This window comes from Chionomys nivalis, chromosome 14 (genome assembly GCF_950005125.1).
Source record: "Chionomys nivalis chromosome 14, mChiNiv1.1, whole genome shotgun sequence".
Lineage (NCBI taxonomy): Eukaryota > Metazoa > Chordata > Mammalia > Rodentia > Cricetidae > Chionomys > Chionomys nivalis.
The window spans coordinates 31,373,337-31,394,205 of NC_080099.1; the positions used below are offsets into that span (position 1 = coordinate 31,373,337).

General features: G+C 41.8%; 2 protein-coding genes across 4 annotated transcripts in view; both read right to left on the reverse strand.

The window, feature by feature from the left end:
- Sncaip (synuclein alpha interacting protein) overlaps window positions 1-20,869 on the reverse strand; it is a 148,051-nt gene that overhangs the window by 73,649 nt on the left and 53,533 nt on the right. The gene's annotated exons all lie outside the window — the stretch shown is intronic.
- On the reverse strand, window positions 8,613-9,584 carry LOC130887036 (uncharacterized). Its single transcript, XM_057789304.1, has one exon. It carries the CDS (start codon window positions 9,582-9,584, stop codon window positions 8,613-8,615), a length of 972 nt encoding a protein of 323 aa, XP_057645287.1.

Sequence of the window (20,869 nt, forward strand, 5' to 3'; positions counted from 1 at the left end):
ATCCAGCAACAGACGAGCTGCCGACTTCTAGGCTTTGGAGTTCACATCAATGTTTTTATTCTGGGTTTTACTTAAAAAAATATCTAAAGTCTTGACTTGGCTATGTGGGTTCACATTCCCAATAACCGTGGCTGGTTGCAGCTGAGTGGCGGATGTCTCATGGTCTCGTAGTATCTACTAAGATGTTCACCCCAGCTCAGCTGATCCCTCGCAGGCTGCTCTGCTCAGGCCTGGTCTGCAGTGCAGTTAAGTTTGGACCCTAAAAGGCACACTGCAAAAAGGAATGCAGTTTCAAACAGTGAGTGCCACCACTACCCTCCTACCCTTTCTAGTGGGGGTCCCCCGCCAAGATGGCTGATTTCATTTGAATTCTAAGACTGAGTTTGTTGTATTAACGTCATTTGAAAGTCATACCACAACAGCAACAGTTTGTTTTTTTTTTTTAATTTAACAAACAAACTACTGGCATGTCACAATTTTTTGTTTCACAGTCTCCAGGATTAAGGAAAGAAAACTCTTCACAAACATAATAAAACGTTACGAGGTCCGGATTAGGTTTCCTCCCACTTCGCAACAGGAGGATGGAAGGGTCTCACTTTCTTATGACTGGTGTGGGTTTACATGGTGTGAGTGAAGGCGAGGCAGCAAGTCATGCCAAGTGCTAGCCCAGAAAGAGACCAAAGCCTTCCTCCCTCTGGCCCAGAGCAGCAGCTGAGCGGTAGTTGGACTGCCTCCTCCTCAGTCTGATGAGATTGGGTTTCTCCCTAAATGAAAAATATGTTTCAGGTATTCAGAAGGAGCAGTTCAGCTTCAATCCTTTACATGAGATTCCAGTTACTGTGAATCACATTTAGACCCGTTAGATCACAACAGTTCTCCACCTGGGGGTCATGACCCCTTTGACAAAACTCTATCTCCACAAACTATTTACATTAAAATTCATAACAATAGCAAAACTGCAGTTATGAAGTAACAACAAAAATATTTTGTGGTTGGGGGAGGGTCGTCACCACAACATGAGGAACTGTATTAAAGGGCTGCAGCATTAGGAAGTGGTGAGAACCATTGCTTTAGGATTTTAGGGCTTCATCATTTAAAAGTCTATATAGTGCCAAGTATCCTCATCCCCAGTCTTACAAGCTAACTGTCGCTTGACCAATGCTCCTTGGGGCTTCTGTTTGTATTGAAGCCCTCCTATCGTCCACAGCATACATCTCTGAAGATCTGCCCCCTTAATGGAGTATGACAATGGACCAAAATAATCCCAGTTCAGACTCCAGTGAGCTTTTAACTCCTCCCCACCGTACTGTTACCCATGTAGGCAGGTCTGCTGCACAGTTGAAAAGAAATCTTTCCTAAGTTTAAGAGAGAAGACACAAGTTTGGCTGGGAGGGAAAAAAGGAAGTAACTTTGAATGGCTTAGCTTTCCCAGTTGGGTACAAAAATTGATAAAAGGGAATATTCAGATAATGGAGATACAGTCAGGTAGCCAAGGCTTTCAGGCTCTCCAGAAGCTCTGGGGACATCTTGGATGCCCATCTTCTTTGGATGAGTTCAAGGAACTGGAAGAAACTTTACCCAAACACCAAACTGAGGTTTGGCATTCAAAACACAGAGAGAAATGAAAAGTCTCCTGTGCCGAGTTCTGCCAGACTCTGCCGCCTCTCAGAGTGTGCCATTAGCTGAGAAAACGCCTTTCTGCTAAAGGGTCTGTCAATGCTCTGTCACTTTCCCATGAGGTCACCTCAGCGATGGTTCCACTACTCCCATAAGCTGGGAAAGATCTCAAAAGTGGCAAAGAATCCAATGTGATAAAAAAAAATAAAAGTAGGCAAGTTATTAGAAGCAGTGCCCCTCGTTGTTTTATGATTTGGGGAGGCATTTTCATTTGTGTATGTGTGTGACTTGCAGACAGACTCTGAAAAAGCCATTCCAAATGAAGACTTGCAAAAATCTGGCGGGTCATGGCAGCATCAGTGGAAAAACCTTGGAGTGGCCAAGAGGATCTCTCTGAGAAACTGCACTCATGGTAATATACACATTCTGTGTGCTTGGCTCATAAAAGGCACGTTGATTTGTGACTACCCTCACACATCACATAAATTGCTCTACCCAAATTCTTTTGAAAACGTATTGCCTCACTCCATTTAGAAGGAGTTAGTATGGAGTCATTCTGAAGGGTGGAACTGCACACATTTCTTCTCTCCTGTCAAAGTCTCGATTCCTACTTTTACTCCCGTATATTATGACGGCCAGGTAATTAAAACTAAGCTGGGCCTGTCAACAGCCATGAGCGAAGTATGCTCAGCGGTGAGGTAACTTCAGCTGATTTGTGTGGCAACCCGCTTCTTCACCCTGTAATCCACTAACACTTGGGAAAAGATCACCACTCCCCATGCCCCCCTCGTTCCCCACCAAATTTATACTCAGATACATTTTCAAACTGCAAGCCTGCTCACAGACACCGTGTTTACTTTGTTCACTTATAAGAGCTGAAAAAAAAATATTCCAAATGAAGACCTGGAAGGCTTGGGTGGAAATGTCCCCAGTTGGCTCCGTGGTTTGGCTGGCAAGGAAGCAACTGATTCCAAATGTGGATTCAATTTCTTTTGCACTCTTCGATTCAACAGTGGCCAGAAGCATGGCAGTTGCTGAATGCCTACTCTCGAAGCAGATAAATGATCAAGGCAAGAAATTTCTACTAGAAAGAGACAGAGCAAGGAGGACCAAGAGGCACATATGAGGGACAGAGGGAAGCCCAAGCCTGTGGACTCTCCAGGTCTTCGCATATGGAACAGTCTGAATATACATGATGGGTAAGACCACATGCTGTACATCAGCGTGGAACATACAGTACAAGAGGAAGCAAGCAAGCAAGCAAGCCATTTCAGTCTAATGTGGTACTTGCTATGATGAATGAATACATATGGACTGAAGGCAAGGCCCTGGAGATGGGAAAGATCTGTCTGGTGCAAAGGAGAGTTAGGCAAGGATGAGAGACAGAGCTCTGGGGGAGGGCGAAGTGCTCTAGAGTCTTAACTGCATGGGCAAAGGCTTACAAATGAGAACTCGGAAGGAGAATTTCCAAGAGAGGGTGGATTTTACACTGACCACAGTAGCTTTTCATTTAGAAAGAGATTTGAAGGGTGAGGACTAGCCCTGGGTGATAGACAGGAGTGGCCATGAGAGTATTTTCGAATTTTGTGTGTTTCTAGAATCTCAAGTTTTCGGGCATGTTTGGAAAACTGCAGTTGAGTATTTTCATAGCAAATGAAAGACATCCATGTACTAGAGTAACGGTGCTGCAAGGGGGAGGATACTGTACACTGCTCAGAAAAATAGGGGAAGAAAACTGAACTCCTGGGATCTCAGACTGGCTGAGGTTTTATGTGTGTTTGTGGGACTGCATGTGAGTGTTGTATGTGTCTGGTACATGCATGTGTGTGTGCTTGTGGGTACACCCATGGGTGCATGCTGTGTGCTTGTGTTTGTAAACAGAGGCTAGAGGAAGACATGAAGTGTCTTGCTCAATCACTCTCCACTTTATTCTCCTGAGACAGGGAGAGCTCTCACTGAGCTGGTAGCTAGGCAGGCAGCCAGAAAAATCTAGGGATCCTTCTATATCCATTCTCTATAGCACTGGGTTTACAGTCTTGCACTACAATGCCATCATTTTACATGGGTCCTGAGGTTCACACTGAAATAAGCTTTCTTACCCACTAAGCCATCTTCTGAGTCTATAGAGTGAGGTGTTTTTTTACATGGATTCTCTATTCACTTTGTCTTATAAAGACTCTACAGGCAAACATCTTCAGAATTTCCATTATGGAAATAAAGAAGCAAAGGTTTGGAAGGGTTATGTAATGCCTCATCGACACACAGCCAAAAATATGGATTTTAAGCCAAGTACACCCCCCTGTTGAGTTCTTGCCAAAACTACAACAGTAAAGTAACCTCACATCTGTTTAAAACAGTTTCTGTTTCCAAAATCACCTTCAATATGTTTAAGTGACTTTATTTTTGATAGTTCTGTGAGGAAAGGAGACATTGTAAATAATAATTTGCATTTATGCACTTCCAGTTTCATAGATGACAAAACTCAGGACCATAATGGCCAAGGTCATGCATCATGAAGTAGAGAGGAGGGCAGCTGACACAAATCACATTCTGCCAGGTTCTTAACTGCCCCAGGCTGTCCTGAAACATGGATACACTTGGAGTCATCCTGATCAGAATCCCAAGACATAGTCCCATCCCTGGACTGTATCGCTAAACCAAGAAAGTTACTCATCTTTCCTGTAGAGACTAAATAGAAAGCCAGACACGATCATTGCTGGCACAGAGAACTGTGTTCAATCTCCATTGAACACACCTTACACCAACTAGCACATAAGATGGCATAGTCTATTATCCATTTGCTGGCTTAATAGTTTAAGCTCCATCTTTAAGAAAAGGATTTAGGGTAATCATTATTTTTACAATGGTGTACTTAGAAAATTCACAACACACAAAAATATGTGTTGTATTAATGACACTGAGAATCTTATCGTGAATTTACAGAACCTACAGAACAAAACTCGAACGCAGATCTAACATTAAGTGCTTTAAAAGTTCACACTGGAGCCACGGGTGCATTTGCTAAGCAGGTGACCTGGAAATAACTGTTTCCCATTACCCATGAATTGTTATTTTATCACATAACTAAGATTTATTGGTTTTGCAATGCATGACTATTCTATATTACATCTTATTGAAAAGGCAATTAAAACAGTATTGTAGTAGTAGAATTTTTGATAGAGAGTAGGATTTCTCTGATGAATCTTTAAGTCCTGATTTATCAGTTTAAAATTGTTTCCAATGATCGGGGGATTGATTTGTGATTTCCGAAAACGAATACTAAAAGTCAGGTAACTTACAATAAAGCATTAGTGATGGAAAAGCCCTCAGTTTTAATCATAGAAAAGATAAGCATATTTACATTCTTTCAGGTTTGTATTGTGTCTGCATATGTGATTTAAGATGAGTATTACATTTAAAATACCTTTTGAAAGATGAAAAGAATCCATGTTCACAGCAGCTGCACTAGAGAAGATAAACATAAAAAAATACATACAGACTCAGAGGAAAAAAAGGTTGTGTTCAGTTCCTGGTGTCATTTCTTTTGAAGGATACCGTATAGGTTAGGATGAACCAAAGATAGAATAAGGAAGGCAAGAGAGCTTGTGAATGAAAAACTCTTCTCTATGCAACAGAAGTAGGGAAATATCTATCTCAGATAAGAAAAACAAATGAACGTACTGTTCTTTTCTCTTTCAAAAAATTAATGATCAGTAAGTAGGTTAGGAACATTTGACTTCCAGAACATATCTTAGAGGGAGATTCTGAGATGCCAGGTTCAGAAAAAACCTGGTGTTTATTGACATGTTGAATGGGCTAGAATGGAATCAGGTGCTTTCTATGACCAAAGCCAGCTCGGCAAGAAGTAAAAATCAGCTAAAAGTACAATGGAAGCCATGAAAGAAGAGATTAGAGCCCTGCATTGGCCTCAGTAAAAAAGGCTATGTAGTCAGAGACAACGTCAGGAAGCACCTTCCAGTCTATACAAAATCCCTCCAACAGTCCTGACCCATTTTTATCCCTCTCCAATACATGCTACCTTGATAGTGTCTACTAACTCTTCCTTATCCTCATCCATGCTGTTTAGACTACAGCAAAAATTTGATATGACTATATAACCTTTCAGGAGAGAGAAAAGAGAAAGGAGTGAACAAAGGCATTATGATTAAAATAATCTGAAAGGGAGAACTATTCAGTAAGCACAAGATTCTCCGTCATAGCTGAAACTTACCAACGCCACAAGAACAAAACTATGATCTAATGAGGACAAATCTAGATGAAAATATCTGGGAAGAAAAAAAAGAGGCATTGCTAGCACTGGGAAGTTAAGCTGGACCTTGGCCAGCCATGTTTTGCACTGGTTTCTGGACACAACTGTGGAATGATCTGGAAACTGGATCTTCAGATACTACAGGAAATGGTCCAAATCCAAGTTTCAAATTGTTTGCACACGTGAAGATTCATGCTTTCTCCCTAATTGTGCAAAATGACAATTTCTACAGTGGATTTATTTGTTTGGCAATTCCTGTTGACAATATATGGAACACAGATGGCAAACCTGATTGCTGTCTTAGAGGGGAGCAGACATGGCAGCAACACACACAGGGATCATTGGAGACGACATCTTGAGTCAGTTACTTTGGCTTTACTCTGATCATTGTGAGGATTAAACTTTGGAGCAACCCTAGGCTAGTGGTTCTCCAGCTGCGCCATGCATGAAGCTCACCCAGAAGGTTCACGAAGAGATTGCTGTAGCAAGCCCAGACTTTCTGATTCAACAGGACTGAGGTGAGGCCCTGGCATCTGCATCTCTTACAAGTTCCAGGGTCGTCCTCTTTCTCCTGGTCCCAGAACTGCGTCTGAGAACCACCACTTAAGATCAGTGGCTATTCCTAGCTCTGGCTCCATCTGCTCTCAATTAAAAGATGGCGACCTCTTCCCCACATCCTCCATCGCTCCAGATGTTAACTTCATTACACAGGATCTGTGCCTGGTGCCCTCTGATTAAACTACCTCGGTGGACTCAAATGAGCATTTCCCATGAAGACCACCCGGAAGTCTCAGAAGGTCTTAAGTCTGACTTTTTGTTGTTGCTGTTGTTTTTGCAATTCTCTGTGTCAAACAAGGGGCACACAACGGTGCAAAGCATTATAGAATTGTGGCTTTGGTTTACTTGAAATTTACTTTCTCTGCAAAACTTCCTAGCAACTAAGATATTGCAAGTCTTTTCTGTAAATGATATCCAGATTTATAATTTTGACAGTCTTTTTAGAGAAAGGATCTCGGTTTCAAGACCTCCATTCACTAGGGCAGCATAAGAATCCCTAGGTACATTGCTATTGCAAGAAAGTGAAAAAAGATAATTAAGAATTAGATTTAAGGAACTCAGGACGGCGAGGGGTGCACCCACACACTGAGGCAATGGGGATGATCTATCGGGAACTCACCAAGGCCAGCTGGCCGGGGACTGAAAAAGCATGGGACAAAACCGGTCTCGCTGAACATAATGGACAATGAGGACTACTGAGAACTGAAGAACAATGGCAATGGGTTCTTGATCCTGTTGCATGTAATGGCTTTGTGGGAGCCCAGGTAGTTTGGATGCTTAATAGACCTGGATGGAGGTGGGTGGTCCTTGGACCTCCCACAGGGCAGAGAAACCTGCTTGCTCTTTGGGCTGAGGAGGAAGGAAGACTTGATTGGGGGAGGGGGAGGGAATGGGAGGTGGTGGCGGGGAAGAGGCAGAAATCTTTAATAATTAAATTAATTAATTAATAAAAAAAAATTCTGTCTAAAAAAAAAAAGAATTAGATTTAAATGTACTGCTTTGTACACAAATTTATGCATAGATATTTATAATAATTATTTACTGTGACCTGAGAGCTTAAGCAGCTACAAGTGACTATCTACAAAAAAATAAAAATAAAAACCTGGTCATGTAATTTTAGTTAGAATTATAATGCATTTTAAAAATGGGATCCAATCTAGGAAGCAAATAATTACGAGGATTTTAATAATTTCTTGTCATTTGTGAATATACCCACTTAATGACCAAAAGCAGAAAGAAAGAAATTATCTATAAACTCAATGTACTTCTTCTGAAGAAAAAAAGATAGTTGTATATGTTTCTATGATTAAGCAAGGAGAATGAGCTATATGCCAAGAGCAACCAAATATCTGCACATCATACACACTTGGAGAATAAGACTAAACAGATATTAATACTTTAATTCAATACTAGATATATTTTTACTAAAGACCTATGGCAGGGGCAACAAATGAAACCTGCTCTCAGCTTACACGAGATACTATGATGAAACCTGCCAACACTAAGTATCATTCACCTGCCTAATGCACTTCCAAAATTTGCAAGATCTTTTAAGGAAAACACAGCTTCTTCAGGAATATCATGAGGAATTCGCCTAGGAAGTGTTGACCTCAGTTTCAATAACGCTGTTTTTGTTTTTTGTTTTTTAAATCACAGCACATTGCACGAGTAAATACTTAACATGAGGCCCATGCTGAGCTTATTTACAGAATGATGACCACTGACTTTCTTTAGAAATTCTACATTAAAAAACACAGTCGTGTGCAAAACCAGCAGCTCTCAACCTGTGGGTCAAGATCCCCACGGGGGTCACATATCAGCTATCCTGCATATCAGATGTTTGCATTATGATTCATAACAGCAGCAAAATTGCAGTTATGAAGTAGCAACTAAATAATTTTATGGTTGGGGGTCAACACAACACAAGGACTATACGAAAGTGCTGCAGCCTTAGGAAGGTTGAGAGTCACTGTCCTCCATGAGAAGTATCTTGATGGCTGTTTATCTTCAGTGTATAAACAGCTTAGTATTCTTGTTTCTACTTGGAAAGTCTCCCTCAGAAATTAATTCCTAGAGCAGCCAATTTTGTACCCAAACTGCTGGGCTGCAGCTATGGCCCCCGGTGACAGGGACCTCTGCAGAATCTCTGAGTCCTCTCACTCAGCCATCAAGCATATGGAGACGAAATGGCATCTGCAGGCTGTGTTGTGGACTTTTCCTGTCTGATGCCGCAGAAGGACACCAGCTTCATTTTGTAGTTAACCAGCATAAGCAGGAAAGGACTGAGAGCGGAGAAGCCGGAGGAGAGGGCTGTGAGAACAGCTGGGATAAAGACGCACTTTGCCAAATCCTTCAAGAAGCAGACTAAGACAAAGTGAGAAACCCACAGTGGAGCGATCAGCAACGTTAACAAGATACTGAACTTGGCCCCTCGAAGGACTTCGGTTTCTGAATCATCATCTCCAATCCAGATGTCCCCATATGTCATCTTTTTCTTCTCTAAAAGGAGGAGAGCCATCCAGAGACAGACAAACACTAAGATAACTAAAGGAAGAATATCCACCAAAACTAGAAATATTTTCCCATAGTAGAGCTCTACCTTGTCATTTCCAAAACCAGTCAAGCAACCCAGATACATTCTGTTAGTAGACAAGGAGCCCGTATCATTTCCAGAATTCGGGGGTTCTGGTTTTCTAGTGTATATCAACACAGGGATATACACCGCCACACCAGCCACCCAAAGTGCAGAAACCCCCTTCAAGGAGTACCTCTGTGGATCCGGGTTTGCAGCCCCACTCAAGGGGTAGACAATTTGGTAAAGCTTCCGGAGGTAGAGCAACGCAAAGTGTAACATGAACCAGATGGCCAGGGACGTAGTCAGGGCTGCAGTGAAATGCAGAACTTTGCAGCCTGCGGAATCCAGCAAGATACCAGAAGAGTAAACAATCTTGAGGATGTTCACCACCAGGTTTTTAGTAAGGTGGACGAACACAAGGCTGATGATGAGAAGAAAGGAGGTCTGCAGGCCCCCAGCGATGCATTTGCTTGTGGAATAGAATAAACATGTGTTTCCTACGAGGCTCATAGAGATGAGAACGGCACAGGAGATGATCTCAAGCATGTCTGCAGAGAGCTTCATGATCTAGGCAGAACTGTGACTGCAACTATCTCCTCAACAACTTTGTTCCTGAGGCCTTCAGAGGTTCAAAAGGTCTTCACTGACACCAGCTGAGTGTTTTCTACCCCCACTAGGTTAACAAAATCCTGCCCTGGTTCACAGTCACGATTCCAGCATAGTCTGTGACAGAATTCTGCTTGCTTTGGTGTGCGGCTGTTGAAAACAGAGCTGCTTCCGAAGAGGATTCTGTGTTATGCTCTCCAGGGACTTTTAATGGTGACGAGAAAGGTGCAGGTATCACTATGTAATTAAAACTTCTCAGAAATGTATTTATAGTATCGTCATACTTAAATATGTCATTCCTTTATAGGTATGAGCAGTGTCCAATAACCAAAAAGAGATGAAAAAATTGGTAACAGTCAAGGAAAGGTAGTCAGAGGTTGCATTCATCATACCTCGTGCATGAAAAAAAGCCTGAAGAATGAATAAGGCAGATTTCAAAATAACAAAGTGACAAATAAAAAATGGGGACAATAGCACGTGAGAGAGTATACAAGAACACACAGTGTTTTCACGCCGCTACCATTTGTGCATCTCTGCAAAGCAGGAATGCATCGCCTGTTGCAGTGAACTCGTGGGATACAAGGAGAACATGTTGGCGAGGAAAGCAGGGAAGGGAAATGGAAAGAAAACAGGGAAAAGCAATCGAGGAAGAAGAGAGACATATGAACGTGGGATTTATGCTCACAACCAAGTCTCCCAAATTGTTAACAATTGGGCAGCAATTAGTGAAACGCTCTCCTAGAGCACAAGGGGTGGAGTGACTTCTCTCCTAAAGGTGATACGAGAACAGGAAGCAAGGGCAAGGACATGATACATAAATATCTACCTGGCATTCATGCACACTTTGGATGAATTCTTGTTTCTCAACTATGTCACAGCGCTCCATTCTGGGGACTGACTACAGTCAGGTATCATTCACCAGAGGAGATGGGTTCTGAGAAAAGCTCTTGGCTGATTTTATCATTGTGAGCGCGATACAGCAGCTGTGCGAATTGAGACAGATGTGATGGGATCCCACCTTGAGCAAAACTGTCATGCTGTGGGGTACAGCTGTACTTTACTGAAATTGTTTGTGGGTCCTGTCATCAATCAGCCTACCCTGTACTGTCCAATTACGTGTTTCTGCCCGATCAAATGGTACACTGCAGCTGGCTAGTGCAGGCTTGAGTCCTTGTGTTCATTTCTTAACTGTGTTCAGTGGCTCCTTGAAAACTTAGTTAGCTAGGAGATATATATATATATATATATATATATATATATATATATGATAACACAAATTAACTTTTTTCAAGGAAAATCTCTTTTCATCTTTTTAAGTATAACTTTGACCAAACCAGAAACTACAGATTCCAGAGGTAGGAAATTAGCTGATACCTTATCTATCTACTGATAAAGCCAACATTTGGCACCTCCCAGTCTTTTCCTCAAGAGTATGGGAAACTCCTAGTGTGCACATGAGAAGAAGGAAGATTATAACAGGATAGGCAGGTAGGAAGTTTGGGCCCCACAATCCATGGGAATGGGAAGGAGGCTGGGAGTTGATGCTTTCCTGTTAACTCCATGTTCCTGAACTGATTGCTAAGAAAGAACTTAGTGTTTACAGTCAACTTTCTTTCCTTAGGAACATCAGTCAGTATCAAGTACAAGCACCCATCCTGCATCTAATGATTATAACAATATAAGAAATAACTATAATGCTCATGCATTATTATAAACTATAAATTAACTTACCACCAACTTAAATAAGGTACACTGTCTTGCTTTGCAAACTTAATATGATTTAATCTTTAATACCAATCTCATTTCAGTAATGAGGGAAAACAAGACCAGAGAGCAAATTGTTCGGAGCTAGCAATTGAAATGATGGAAATCTACTGTTGTGGTTTGAATATGAAGGTTCCACTGAGCCCCTGCGCAGTGACTCTTGTGTTGAAGACTTTGTTCCTAGACGCTGTGGTTAAGAAGAGATAATGGGCAGAGGCTGGGGAGATGGCTCAGTTGGGAAAGTGCTTGCCACGCAAGCATAAGGACCCGAGTTTGAACCTCAGCACCCACAGGAAGAGCCTAACATGATAGTGCAGCTCAGAGTCCCAGCACTGTGTCCCTGGGTCTCACTGCCCAGCCAGCTTAACCTAATCAGCAAGCTCATGACCCCAGTGAGAGACTCTATCTAAAAAACAGGTAGATGGCTCCTCAAGATGACTTGAGGTTGGCCCGGCATCTACATGTATACCCATTTGTATGTGTGTCTGCACGTACACACATTCACATTCACAGACATCATCAAGGGATGCTCCACTGATGAGCTCCTAGCTGAATGGGCATATTAGGGGTAGAGTCTTTGACTCTAACTCTGTGAAGTCAAGTAAAGTGTCCTCCATGTAAGTTGTATTCTCGGTCATTTTGGTCCAGCAGTGAAAGACTAACTAACACAGGCTGGTATGCTTGGGTCTCCCTTCTTCTCCACACATCCTGGCAAACTGCAGATCTTCCACTGACTCTTCTCTGCATCTCCATATTTATTTACGATTGTTCTATCTGACAGATAGAACCTATAAATTATAAATGTACTTCTTGGGGGAGAGTCTGATTTCCACAAGTCACACAGATATCTGAATGGCAGTTAGCATTTTTTCTTTTTCTTTCAGTATTACTAGGTATGAATGTTTACACCTCTGAACCTCATAATGAACTCCATGCATTCTGTACACCGGTTTAGGATGCCTAACTTGACATTAAGAATCAAAAGGCTATGTCTAACAATCATTAGCCCCCATAGTGACAGTGTTTCAGCACAGACATAATGATTAAGTCGACCATGCTCCAGTGAAAGGGCTCATATCCAAGATTATTTTGGATAGCAAACATTGTCATAGGTAGGGAAAATGGGACACAGAGATTGATAGGAAAGGAAGCAGGGTTCATCTAGGGAACAGCTGAGTGAGGCGAATATAATAACAACACATATGAGAGTACCAAATAGCAGATAAAATGTTGTGGGGTTTTTTGTTTGCTTGTTTGTTTGTTTTCTGAAGGAAGAGTGGTCTTAAAGATTTCAAGGTAGCTGAAAAAACTAGTATTGATTTTGCCAAATGGCTTACGGATTCTCTTTCCCCATATCAACCTTTATGGAAGGTAGAAAGTTCATTTTCCCAAGCCTGCTTTCTTCCTTTCCATGCTCATAGATAATGATTCAATGTTACGGTGTAAATGTTTCACCATTCAGAAATTTCCGGCAAATATTTTCATCAAATTCCATCATACTAAATTCATTGAATTAAAAATTTCCATCCAAATTTTTCCTTGTAGTTTATCACTCTTAAGAGTAACCATGGGGGTGGCTGGAGAGATGGCTCAGTGGTTAAGAGCATTGCCTGCTCTTCCAAAGGTCATGAGTTCAATTCCTGGCAACCACATGGTGGCTCACAACCATCTGTAATGAGGTCTGCTGCCCTCTTCTGGTCTGCTGACATACACACAGATAGAATATTGTATACATAATAAATAAATATTTAAAAAAAAAAAGAGTAACCATGGGTTAATTAAGATGACCTGTGTTTCAGCTGCCAACAGAATCCTCACTCGCATCTGTGGCTAATTCCTTGTCCTGACTTGGCCTCATAAGAATTACGCCAATGCTCTCACACAGCATTGCAAGGTCCTCCAAACCCTCCCAACCTCTGCAACGACTTCTACAAGAACAAACTGTCTGGAGAGGGCGGGCAAGATGGTTCGGTGGGTAAAGGCACTTGCTGCTAAGCCTGATGACCTGAGTTCGATCCCCAGGACCCACCCAGTGGAAGGAAAAACTCACTCCAGCAAACCGTCCTTTTGACTTTCCCATGCTAACTGCAGAAGATCTCCACTGGAAGTTTCAAAGAAGGTTGGGGCTCCTCTTAACTAGAGTTTGCTGTTTGTTCATGTGATATGGGGTGGGAAGAAGTAAAATGAAACACACACACACACACACATAAACGTAATTTGTTAAATTAAAAGTATTTTAGAGAAGAGAGATCCACGTGGGAGGTATTAGTTTTAATCTGCAGTCAGAGACAATCTGAACCCTAGAAAAGCCAGGGCAACTTGCTCTACTGGCAGAGGAGGTGTCGTTAAACTCTGGGCCGCTTGCTTTGGATGGTTTGGGTAGGGGACAGGAAGAGGGCAACACCGGGTTGACCGAGTTGCATTACAAGGTCCTGAGAGACCTGGATGCCACTCAACGATCTCCGAGGACCACACCAATGGGTTTCTTTAGCAGAATGTCCCTTCTCAAGCGCGTGTGTACGTCCTGGAGCAAAAGGGTCCAGAAGTAACACCACATCCTCTACCCAGGAAAGTAACTGGGGTTCCTGTAAGGGGGGATGAAAAAAATCGTTCTTTGATAACCAAATACGGGTTCTGCCAATCCACCTTCTCTGAGGTCACTTGAGAACCAAGGAATTCAAAGGTTCTCTATGGCTTCCATTTATTTTGGCATCGGATGTAACAGAAAAGGAACTAAAGGGGAATTTATATGGCCCAGGCTATGTTCCAAATCTCAAACTGCTAAAAGTTATTTAGATTTTACTTCAATCCACAATCACATGGAGCACAGTTCAGATGCAAATGCTTTCTGTGTGGCTTAAGGCCATCTAGGTTTCCTCAAAGGCACTTGTGGGGTTCTAAAGAATTTTGCCTGAAAGTTGAAAAAAAAAAGTACCGGGCTCTTCACTAGACTGTTGTTCATTTATGTGACACTGGGGTGGGAGGGGGTAAAATACAGCACTCTGCCTTCCTTTGGGCATTATGGCCTCACAGTGGTGCTAAGCAAACTTCAGAGGCTGAGAGAAGGCATTGACTCCTTTAAACTGAGTATATGATGTAAATAAACATCTTCTAAGATGTCATACCTGAAACTGGATTCTAAATCTGAGTCTGTACGGAGACACAGATCTACATAAAAGCAGGAAGGAGCCCAAGGAGGGCGAAAGTGCTTCTGAGTGGAGCTGGGCTGCTTTTATATGATCATTCAAGAAAGAAAGATGCCGCTCCAAACTGATTCAGAATCTTTGATCTTGTGATCAGTGACTGCCTAAAGTTATTTTTATTCTCTGGAAGACTGTGATAGTGTGACTAGCTAGGGTAGGACTAAACAGCCTAACCCCAAATTAGAACTGCATGAAGAACAACTTCAGTCTGGATGGGGCCAGCGCAATTAAGTGGTAATTGCCTTTTAGATACACTAATGTCACTAATTATATTACTGTGCTAAGTGCTGGGAAAATGTGTCTAAGAGCTCCAGGCCACTCTGGTGGGAGAAGGGAGTGAAGATTTATTAAGCCTGGCAAGGATGCAGGTCCTTCACATGCGTTATCACCTGTGATCCTTACAAGAACCCTATGAGGTAGTAGCTTCAGTAAGGCTGAGTGACCCAATCAATTTCACTTGGTTCAGGACTGAGTCGGATCCGTGTGGCTCCAAGAGTGGTGGGTTGGCAAGACCCTGAGTAGGAGTAGAAATTGCTGACTTCTGGATATCCTGGGTTCAATAACTGTGGGATGGAATTATGGTAGCAGAGAAAGATGAGAGAATTTGAGAAGTAGACCATGACAGAAACATCTCTAAGCATGAGGATCCCAGAAGTGGAAAGTTAAGAGTCCCAGACAGGAGAGTTTTGTAGGCACCATCTGGGTCAGATTCATCAGAACACAAGAGGCCCAGAGGGGAGGAGCTTCCCACTGAGGCAATTGATCTCATGAGTTCATTTTCCTCCATGGATACTCTGTACTGGGGTTAGGGGTTGGGAGGTTGGGAGGTGTGGATGGGGGTTCCAGACCCCTAAGATTGCCAGCTTTGGTGAACTAGAGATTAAAGTGAACGGAGTTGTTTTATATACCTGAATCTTTCTAAGCCAGTCTATCAGACTAGCAATCTATCAAAGGACTCCCCTCGACTCAAGTTCAATACTCATTTTTACTTCAGGATGTGACTCTCCCAAGATAAGTTTGGAACAGACAGCCGAGCTCAACCAGATCCCTTGTTAGTTGTATTCGCCCATATTAGGCCTTAGGAAAAGAATCCCTGCCATTTCCAAATCAAGTCCCCTTCCATGGAGGAGTGGCGGCTGATGGGAGTGGTGAGGTCATGCGCAGAGGAGACTACCTGCATGACTGGCGTCGAGGGCAACCGAGTCCACGAGGGAAATAAGAGCAACCATACTTGCTACTCAGCATCTCAGTTTAATGCTGTAAGCATAGGATCTTTCTCACTCGGCTGCATCTGTTGTCTGATGCAGAGACAGAATTAGGTATATTCTGAGTGGAATAGTTATAGACGTCTTACAGAACTCCATCTCCCAAGCTGAAGCAAGCTGGAACACATGCTGGTTCCCCATTTAACCCGTTTGTGTGTTTTTGTTATCACTGTATCATTTTAAAGGGGGCACTGCTTAGGCCACTGGGTGTGGTTCATGTGCAGTTCAGGCTCGCTGGATACTCTGGCTCATTCCATCAAGCCCCAACAGAGTTCTTGGCTCATTCCATCCTTGTTATCTAGTGAAATGTAGATTTTTTTTTCCAGCTCTTTCTTCCCCGAGTTAATCTGATTCTGAACTTGGTAACTATTATGCATTCCTTTGAGTTCCCTGGCTTGAAGCATTCCATATCAAGCGATAAGCCTTTCATTTTCCCTTATGCTAGTCCACTCAGTACTGCAGTTGCTCTAACAAGCTCTGGGTTTAACCGGGTGGAAACGCAGCTCTTCATCCTTATTCTTTCCGCTTAATTCCTGTCATCAAAAGCCTCAAGACTCCTAGGTGTCCAGTGTAACCCATGTACTGAGCCACACTGACTGACAGTCTTTGTAGTGTTAGTCTCTTTGTACCTATATTGTCTCCTATTCTTGTCAGATTGCTACGCCGTCACCCGTCCCTCCCAAGCATTGAATTGACAGGGACTCAATACCCTCACTTAAGAAATAGGAACGTGGAGTGCTGTAAAGATACTCTGCAGGCATCATGAAGATTAAAGGAGATAACGCAGGCAAGTCTTTACAATACTGGCTGGGACAAGGGTCCAGTGCTTGTCGTTACTGTTGTCACTGTTCTCATTGGATTCTAGGGTCCATCTCAATTAGATACGCAGAATTACTCAATCATTCAGATCAGGGATGATTAGGAAATCATGACTTTCAGTGGGAGTTCAGAATATGCACATACAACCTCTCCTTTTTATTTTTAAATAAGTCTGGTCCCCAAGAGTGGAGCATTAACAAGATCGTGTTCATGGCCGTTAATATTACTAGCTGAGGTTTCCAAATTCATTTTTTTTCTTTAATTCCTTTTGTTTAAGTTTGATTTTGCTAATGCATGCACAAATGATCTCTCTCCCCACCTCTCTCTGCTGTCACCAGAAACAAATGAGCTAGAGGTAGCGGATCAAATGATGCTGATGAAGGAGCGGCTCTGAAAAGCCCACAGGACAGGAAGAGCGACATTTGGAAAAAAAAATCACACTGGGGACCTTTAGGACATGATACAATTCTTCCTGAGGGGAGTGGCAGTTATTCTATACAGAGAATTTTAATTATCCAACTCCCCACAGTTTCAAGGTCACAGCAGGACACGAAAGACATCACAACATGAAAATATTCATCCCTGCCTCCAGTAGCATCTCTCGGTATCCATTATTTTTATTTGTATTCGCATTTGATAGTGTATCCAGGTCAGCAGTGACAAGGAAATGAGCCTTTCCAGCTGGAGTAAATCAACATCTTTGGAATCTCATGGATGCAGGAGAATTCAAGCCATTCCTTAGTACAAAACAAATAAAATGCAAGTAGTTTGGAAGTGAAAATGCCAAGCTTGCCAAAGATTCAGGGTTCATGAGGTCAGAGAAGGGGATTCTAGATAACAGAACCACAGAGCAGGGCATTTCAAAAGTATCTAGAGATTCACAAAGACATGTAAATGAAGACAATGGGATAAAGCTGAGTGGCCAATGATCTATCGAAGAACAAAGACTGGACAAGCTGATGGAGCCCAAGAACATAAGTGACTTTTAAGCAAAGTTGACTCTGCCATGAATCTACTGTAAAGTCAAACTAATTGCATAATATGGATGTACAATTTTGTATAGAAAACGGCCATCAAGCTGACTCCAAGGATTAGATATAAATTTTTTTAAACTCAGACCATGAAGACTTTTATAATTGCAAGGTGGTTTTTCAAAATAATTCCAGTTAGATGTTTGGCTTATTTACTTGTTTATTTATATATTTATTTTTACTGTTATTTTGAAAACACAGCTCCATGTTATATTGGTTTCATTTTCCCTATAGTCCTCTGTATTTCTCTCTTGGTTATCTGTTGTACATAAAATCATACATTTGCTAGAGTAAATTTATAGACATTACAAAATAACACGTAAGTGTTAAACAAATATAACCCTCCCTCAAAAAAAAAATTCTCTTCTTTTCCAACTACTGCTTTCAGCTAGCAAATGTCTAGAAATAAAGAGATGTCAGAATACTACTACATAGCAAACAGTTTACCTACCTGGCTTCTAAAACACACAATTCTTCATTTTTGGTAGAGTTATGTCCCTTTTAAACATAAAAGTGGAAGCAAAATTCAACATTCTTTAATGATAAGATCAATAACTGGTGTATAAAGAATTACATTACACACGAGGAAAGAACCTGATAGGATAATACACGTAGTCCTGGATGCTGGAGTTGGTGAGAACCAGCCGTTTTCAGCTCGCTTGCTAACACCAGTCCACCCACTCGCTGTTCCAGAACGAGGTGATGTGGCCTGGTCAGGCAGGACAACCCCAACTCCACCTGTCTGTCCGCATTCTGCTCAGCTGGGACTGCTGTGGGTATCCAAAGCACGGGCAAGCATTCTTACAGGTCTGCTTGTTTGGGGATGTTTTCAGCAGAAATATCACTAAACATTCTGGTCTCAATGAGCCAAATGTAATTCTCACATCAGAATGCCAAAAAGAGTGGAAGAGAATGGTTTTGGGTACTCTGTGGAACAATTTTTTTCTACTTCTGCGTGGAAAAAAAAAAAAAAAAAAAACCTGTACCAAGTGCAGACAACACACCTGACTGCTGAGAGGTTTTGATAAGCCAATGAATTCTCGGGGTCCTATATGTTCAGAACAAACCCCAAGGCCATCCTCTTGAGAAGCTGAAGCTGTTAGTGTTTGTGACTAGCCATACGCGTTCAGAAATAAAATATTCCTTTCAAATCCTACAGATATTTAGGCTGATTATCATTGAGCTTTGTGTGTGTGTGTATGTGTGTGTGTGTATGTGTGTGGGTTTGTGAGCATATGCATGCTTTTGTAGAGGCCTCAGATATCCTTCCCAATTGCTCTACACCTTGTTTGGCTGTGACAGGATCTCTCACTGAGCTCAGAGTACATCCATTTGTCTGGGCTGGCCAACCAATGAACTTCAACTTCATCCGTCACCATCTCCCCAAAGCTTTGATTACAGAGCACATACCCACGTTCATCTGTATTTTTTATTGATTTTATTGAGCTCTACATTTTTCTCTGCTCCTCTCCCTGTCTCCCCCATTTCCTTCAACCCTCTCCTATAGTCCCCATGCCCCCAATTTACTCAGGAGATCTTGTCTTTTACTACTTCCCATGTGGATTAGATCGGTGTATGTCTCTTTTAGGCTACTCATTGTTGTCTAGGTTCTCTGGGATTCTGATTTGTGGGCTGGTATTCTTTTCTTTTTTTTTTTTTTTTTTTTTGCTTTTTCAAGACAGGGTTTCTCTGTGGTTTTTTGGAGCCTGTCCTGGAACTAGATCTTGTAGACCAGGCTGGTCTCGAACTCACGGAGATCCGCCTGCCTCTGCCTCCCGAGTGCTGTGGTATTCTTTATGTTTAAAAACCACTCATGAGTGAGTACATATAACTGTCTTTCTGAGTCTGGGTTACCTCACTCAATATGATATTTTCTAGTTCCATTCATTTGTCTGTAAATTTCAAGATGACATTATTTTTCTCTGCTGTGCAGTACTTCATTGTGTAAAAGTACCACATTTTCTTTATCCATTCTTTGGTTGAGAGGCATTTAGGTTGTTTCCAGGTTCTGGCTAGGACAAAAAAATGCTGCTTTGAACATAGTTGAGCACATGTCCTTGTGGTACAATTGTGCATCCTTTGTATATATACACAAAAGTGGTATTGTTGGGTCTTGAGGAAGGATGTTTCCTAATTTTCTGAGAAATCGCTGTACAGATATCCAAAGGGGCTGTACCAACTTGCATTCCTACCAGCAATGCAGGAGTGTTCCCTTCACCCCACAACCTCTTTAGCATAAGTTGTCATCAGTGTTTTTGATCTTGGTCATTTTTACAGGTAAAAGATGGAATCTCAGAGTTGTTTTGATTTGCATTTCTCTGATGACTAAGGATGTTGAGCATTTCCTTAAGTGTCTTTCAGCCATTTTAAATTCCTCTGTTGAGAGTTCTCTGTTTAGGTCTGTACTCCATTTTCTTTTAAATTGGGTTATTTGTTCTTTTGACGACAATTTTTTTGAATTTTTGCATATTTTGGAGATCAGACCTCTGTCTGATGTGGTCAAGATATTTTCCCATTCTGTAGGCTGCTTGTTTTGTCTTGTTGACCGTGTCCTTTGCTTTACAGAAGCTTCTCAGTTTCAGGAGATTCCATTTATTGTTACTCTCAGTGTCTGTGCTATTGGAATTATATTTAAGAAGTGGTCTCCTGTGCCAATGCATTCAAGTGTACTTCCCACTTTCTCTTCTATGAGGTTCAGTGTGACTGGCTTTATGTGGAGGTCTTTGATACATTTGGACTTGAGTTTTATGCATGGTGATAGATATGGATCTATTTTCATTCTTCTACAGGTTGATATCCAGTTATGACAGCACCATTTGTTAAATATGCTTTCTTTTTTTCCATTTGATATTTTTTACTTCTTTGTCAAAGATCAGGTGTTTGAAGTTGTGTGGATTAATATCTGGGTCTTCGATTTGATTCCATTGGTCTTCCTGTCTGTTTTTATGCCAATACCAGGCTGTTTTCAGTATTGTAGCTCTGTAGTAGAGTTTGAAGTCAGGGAGTGTGATGCCTCCAGAAGTTCTTTTATTGTACAGGATTGTTTTGGCTATCATGGGATTTTGCTCTTCCATATGAAGTTGAGTACTGTTCTTTTGAGGTCTGTGAAGAATTTTGCTGGGATTTTGATGGATATTGCATTGAATCTGTAGATTGCTTTT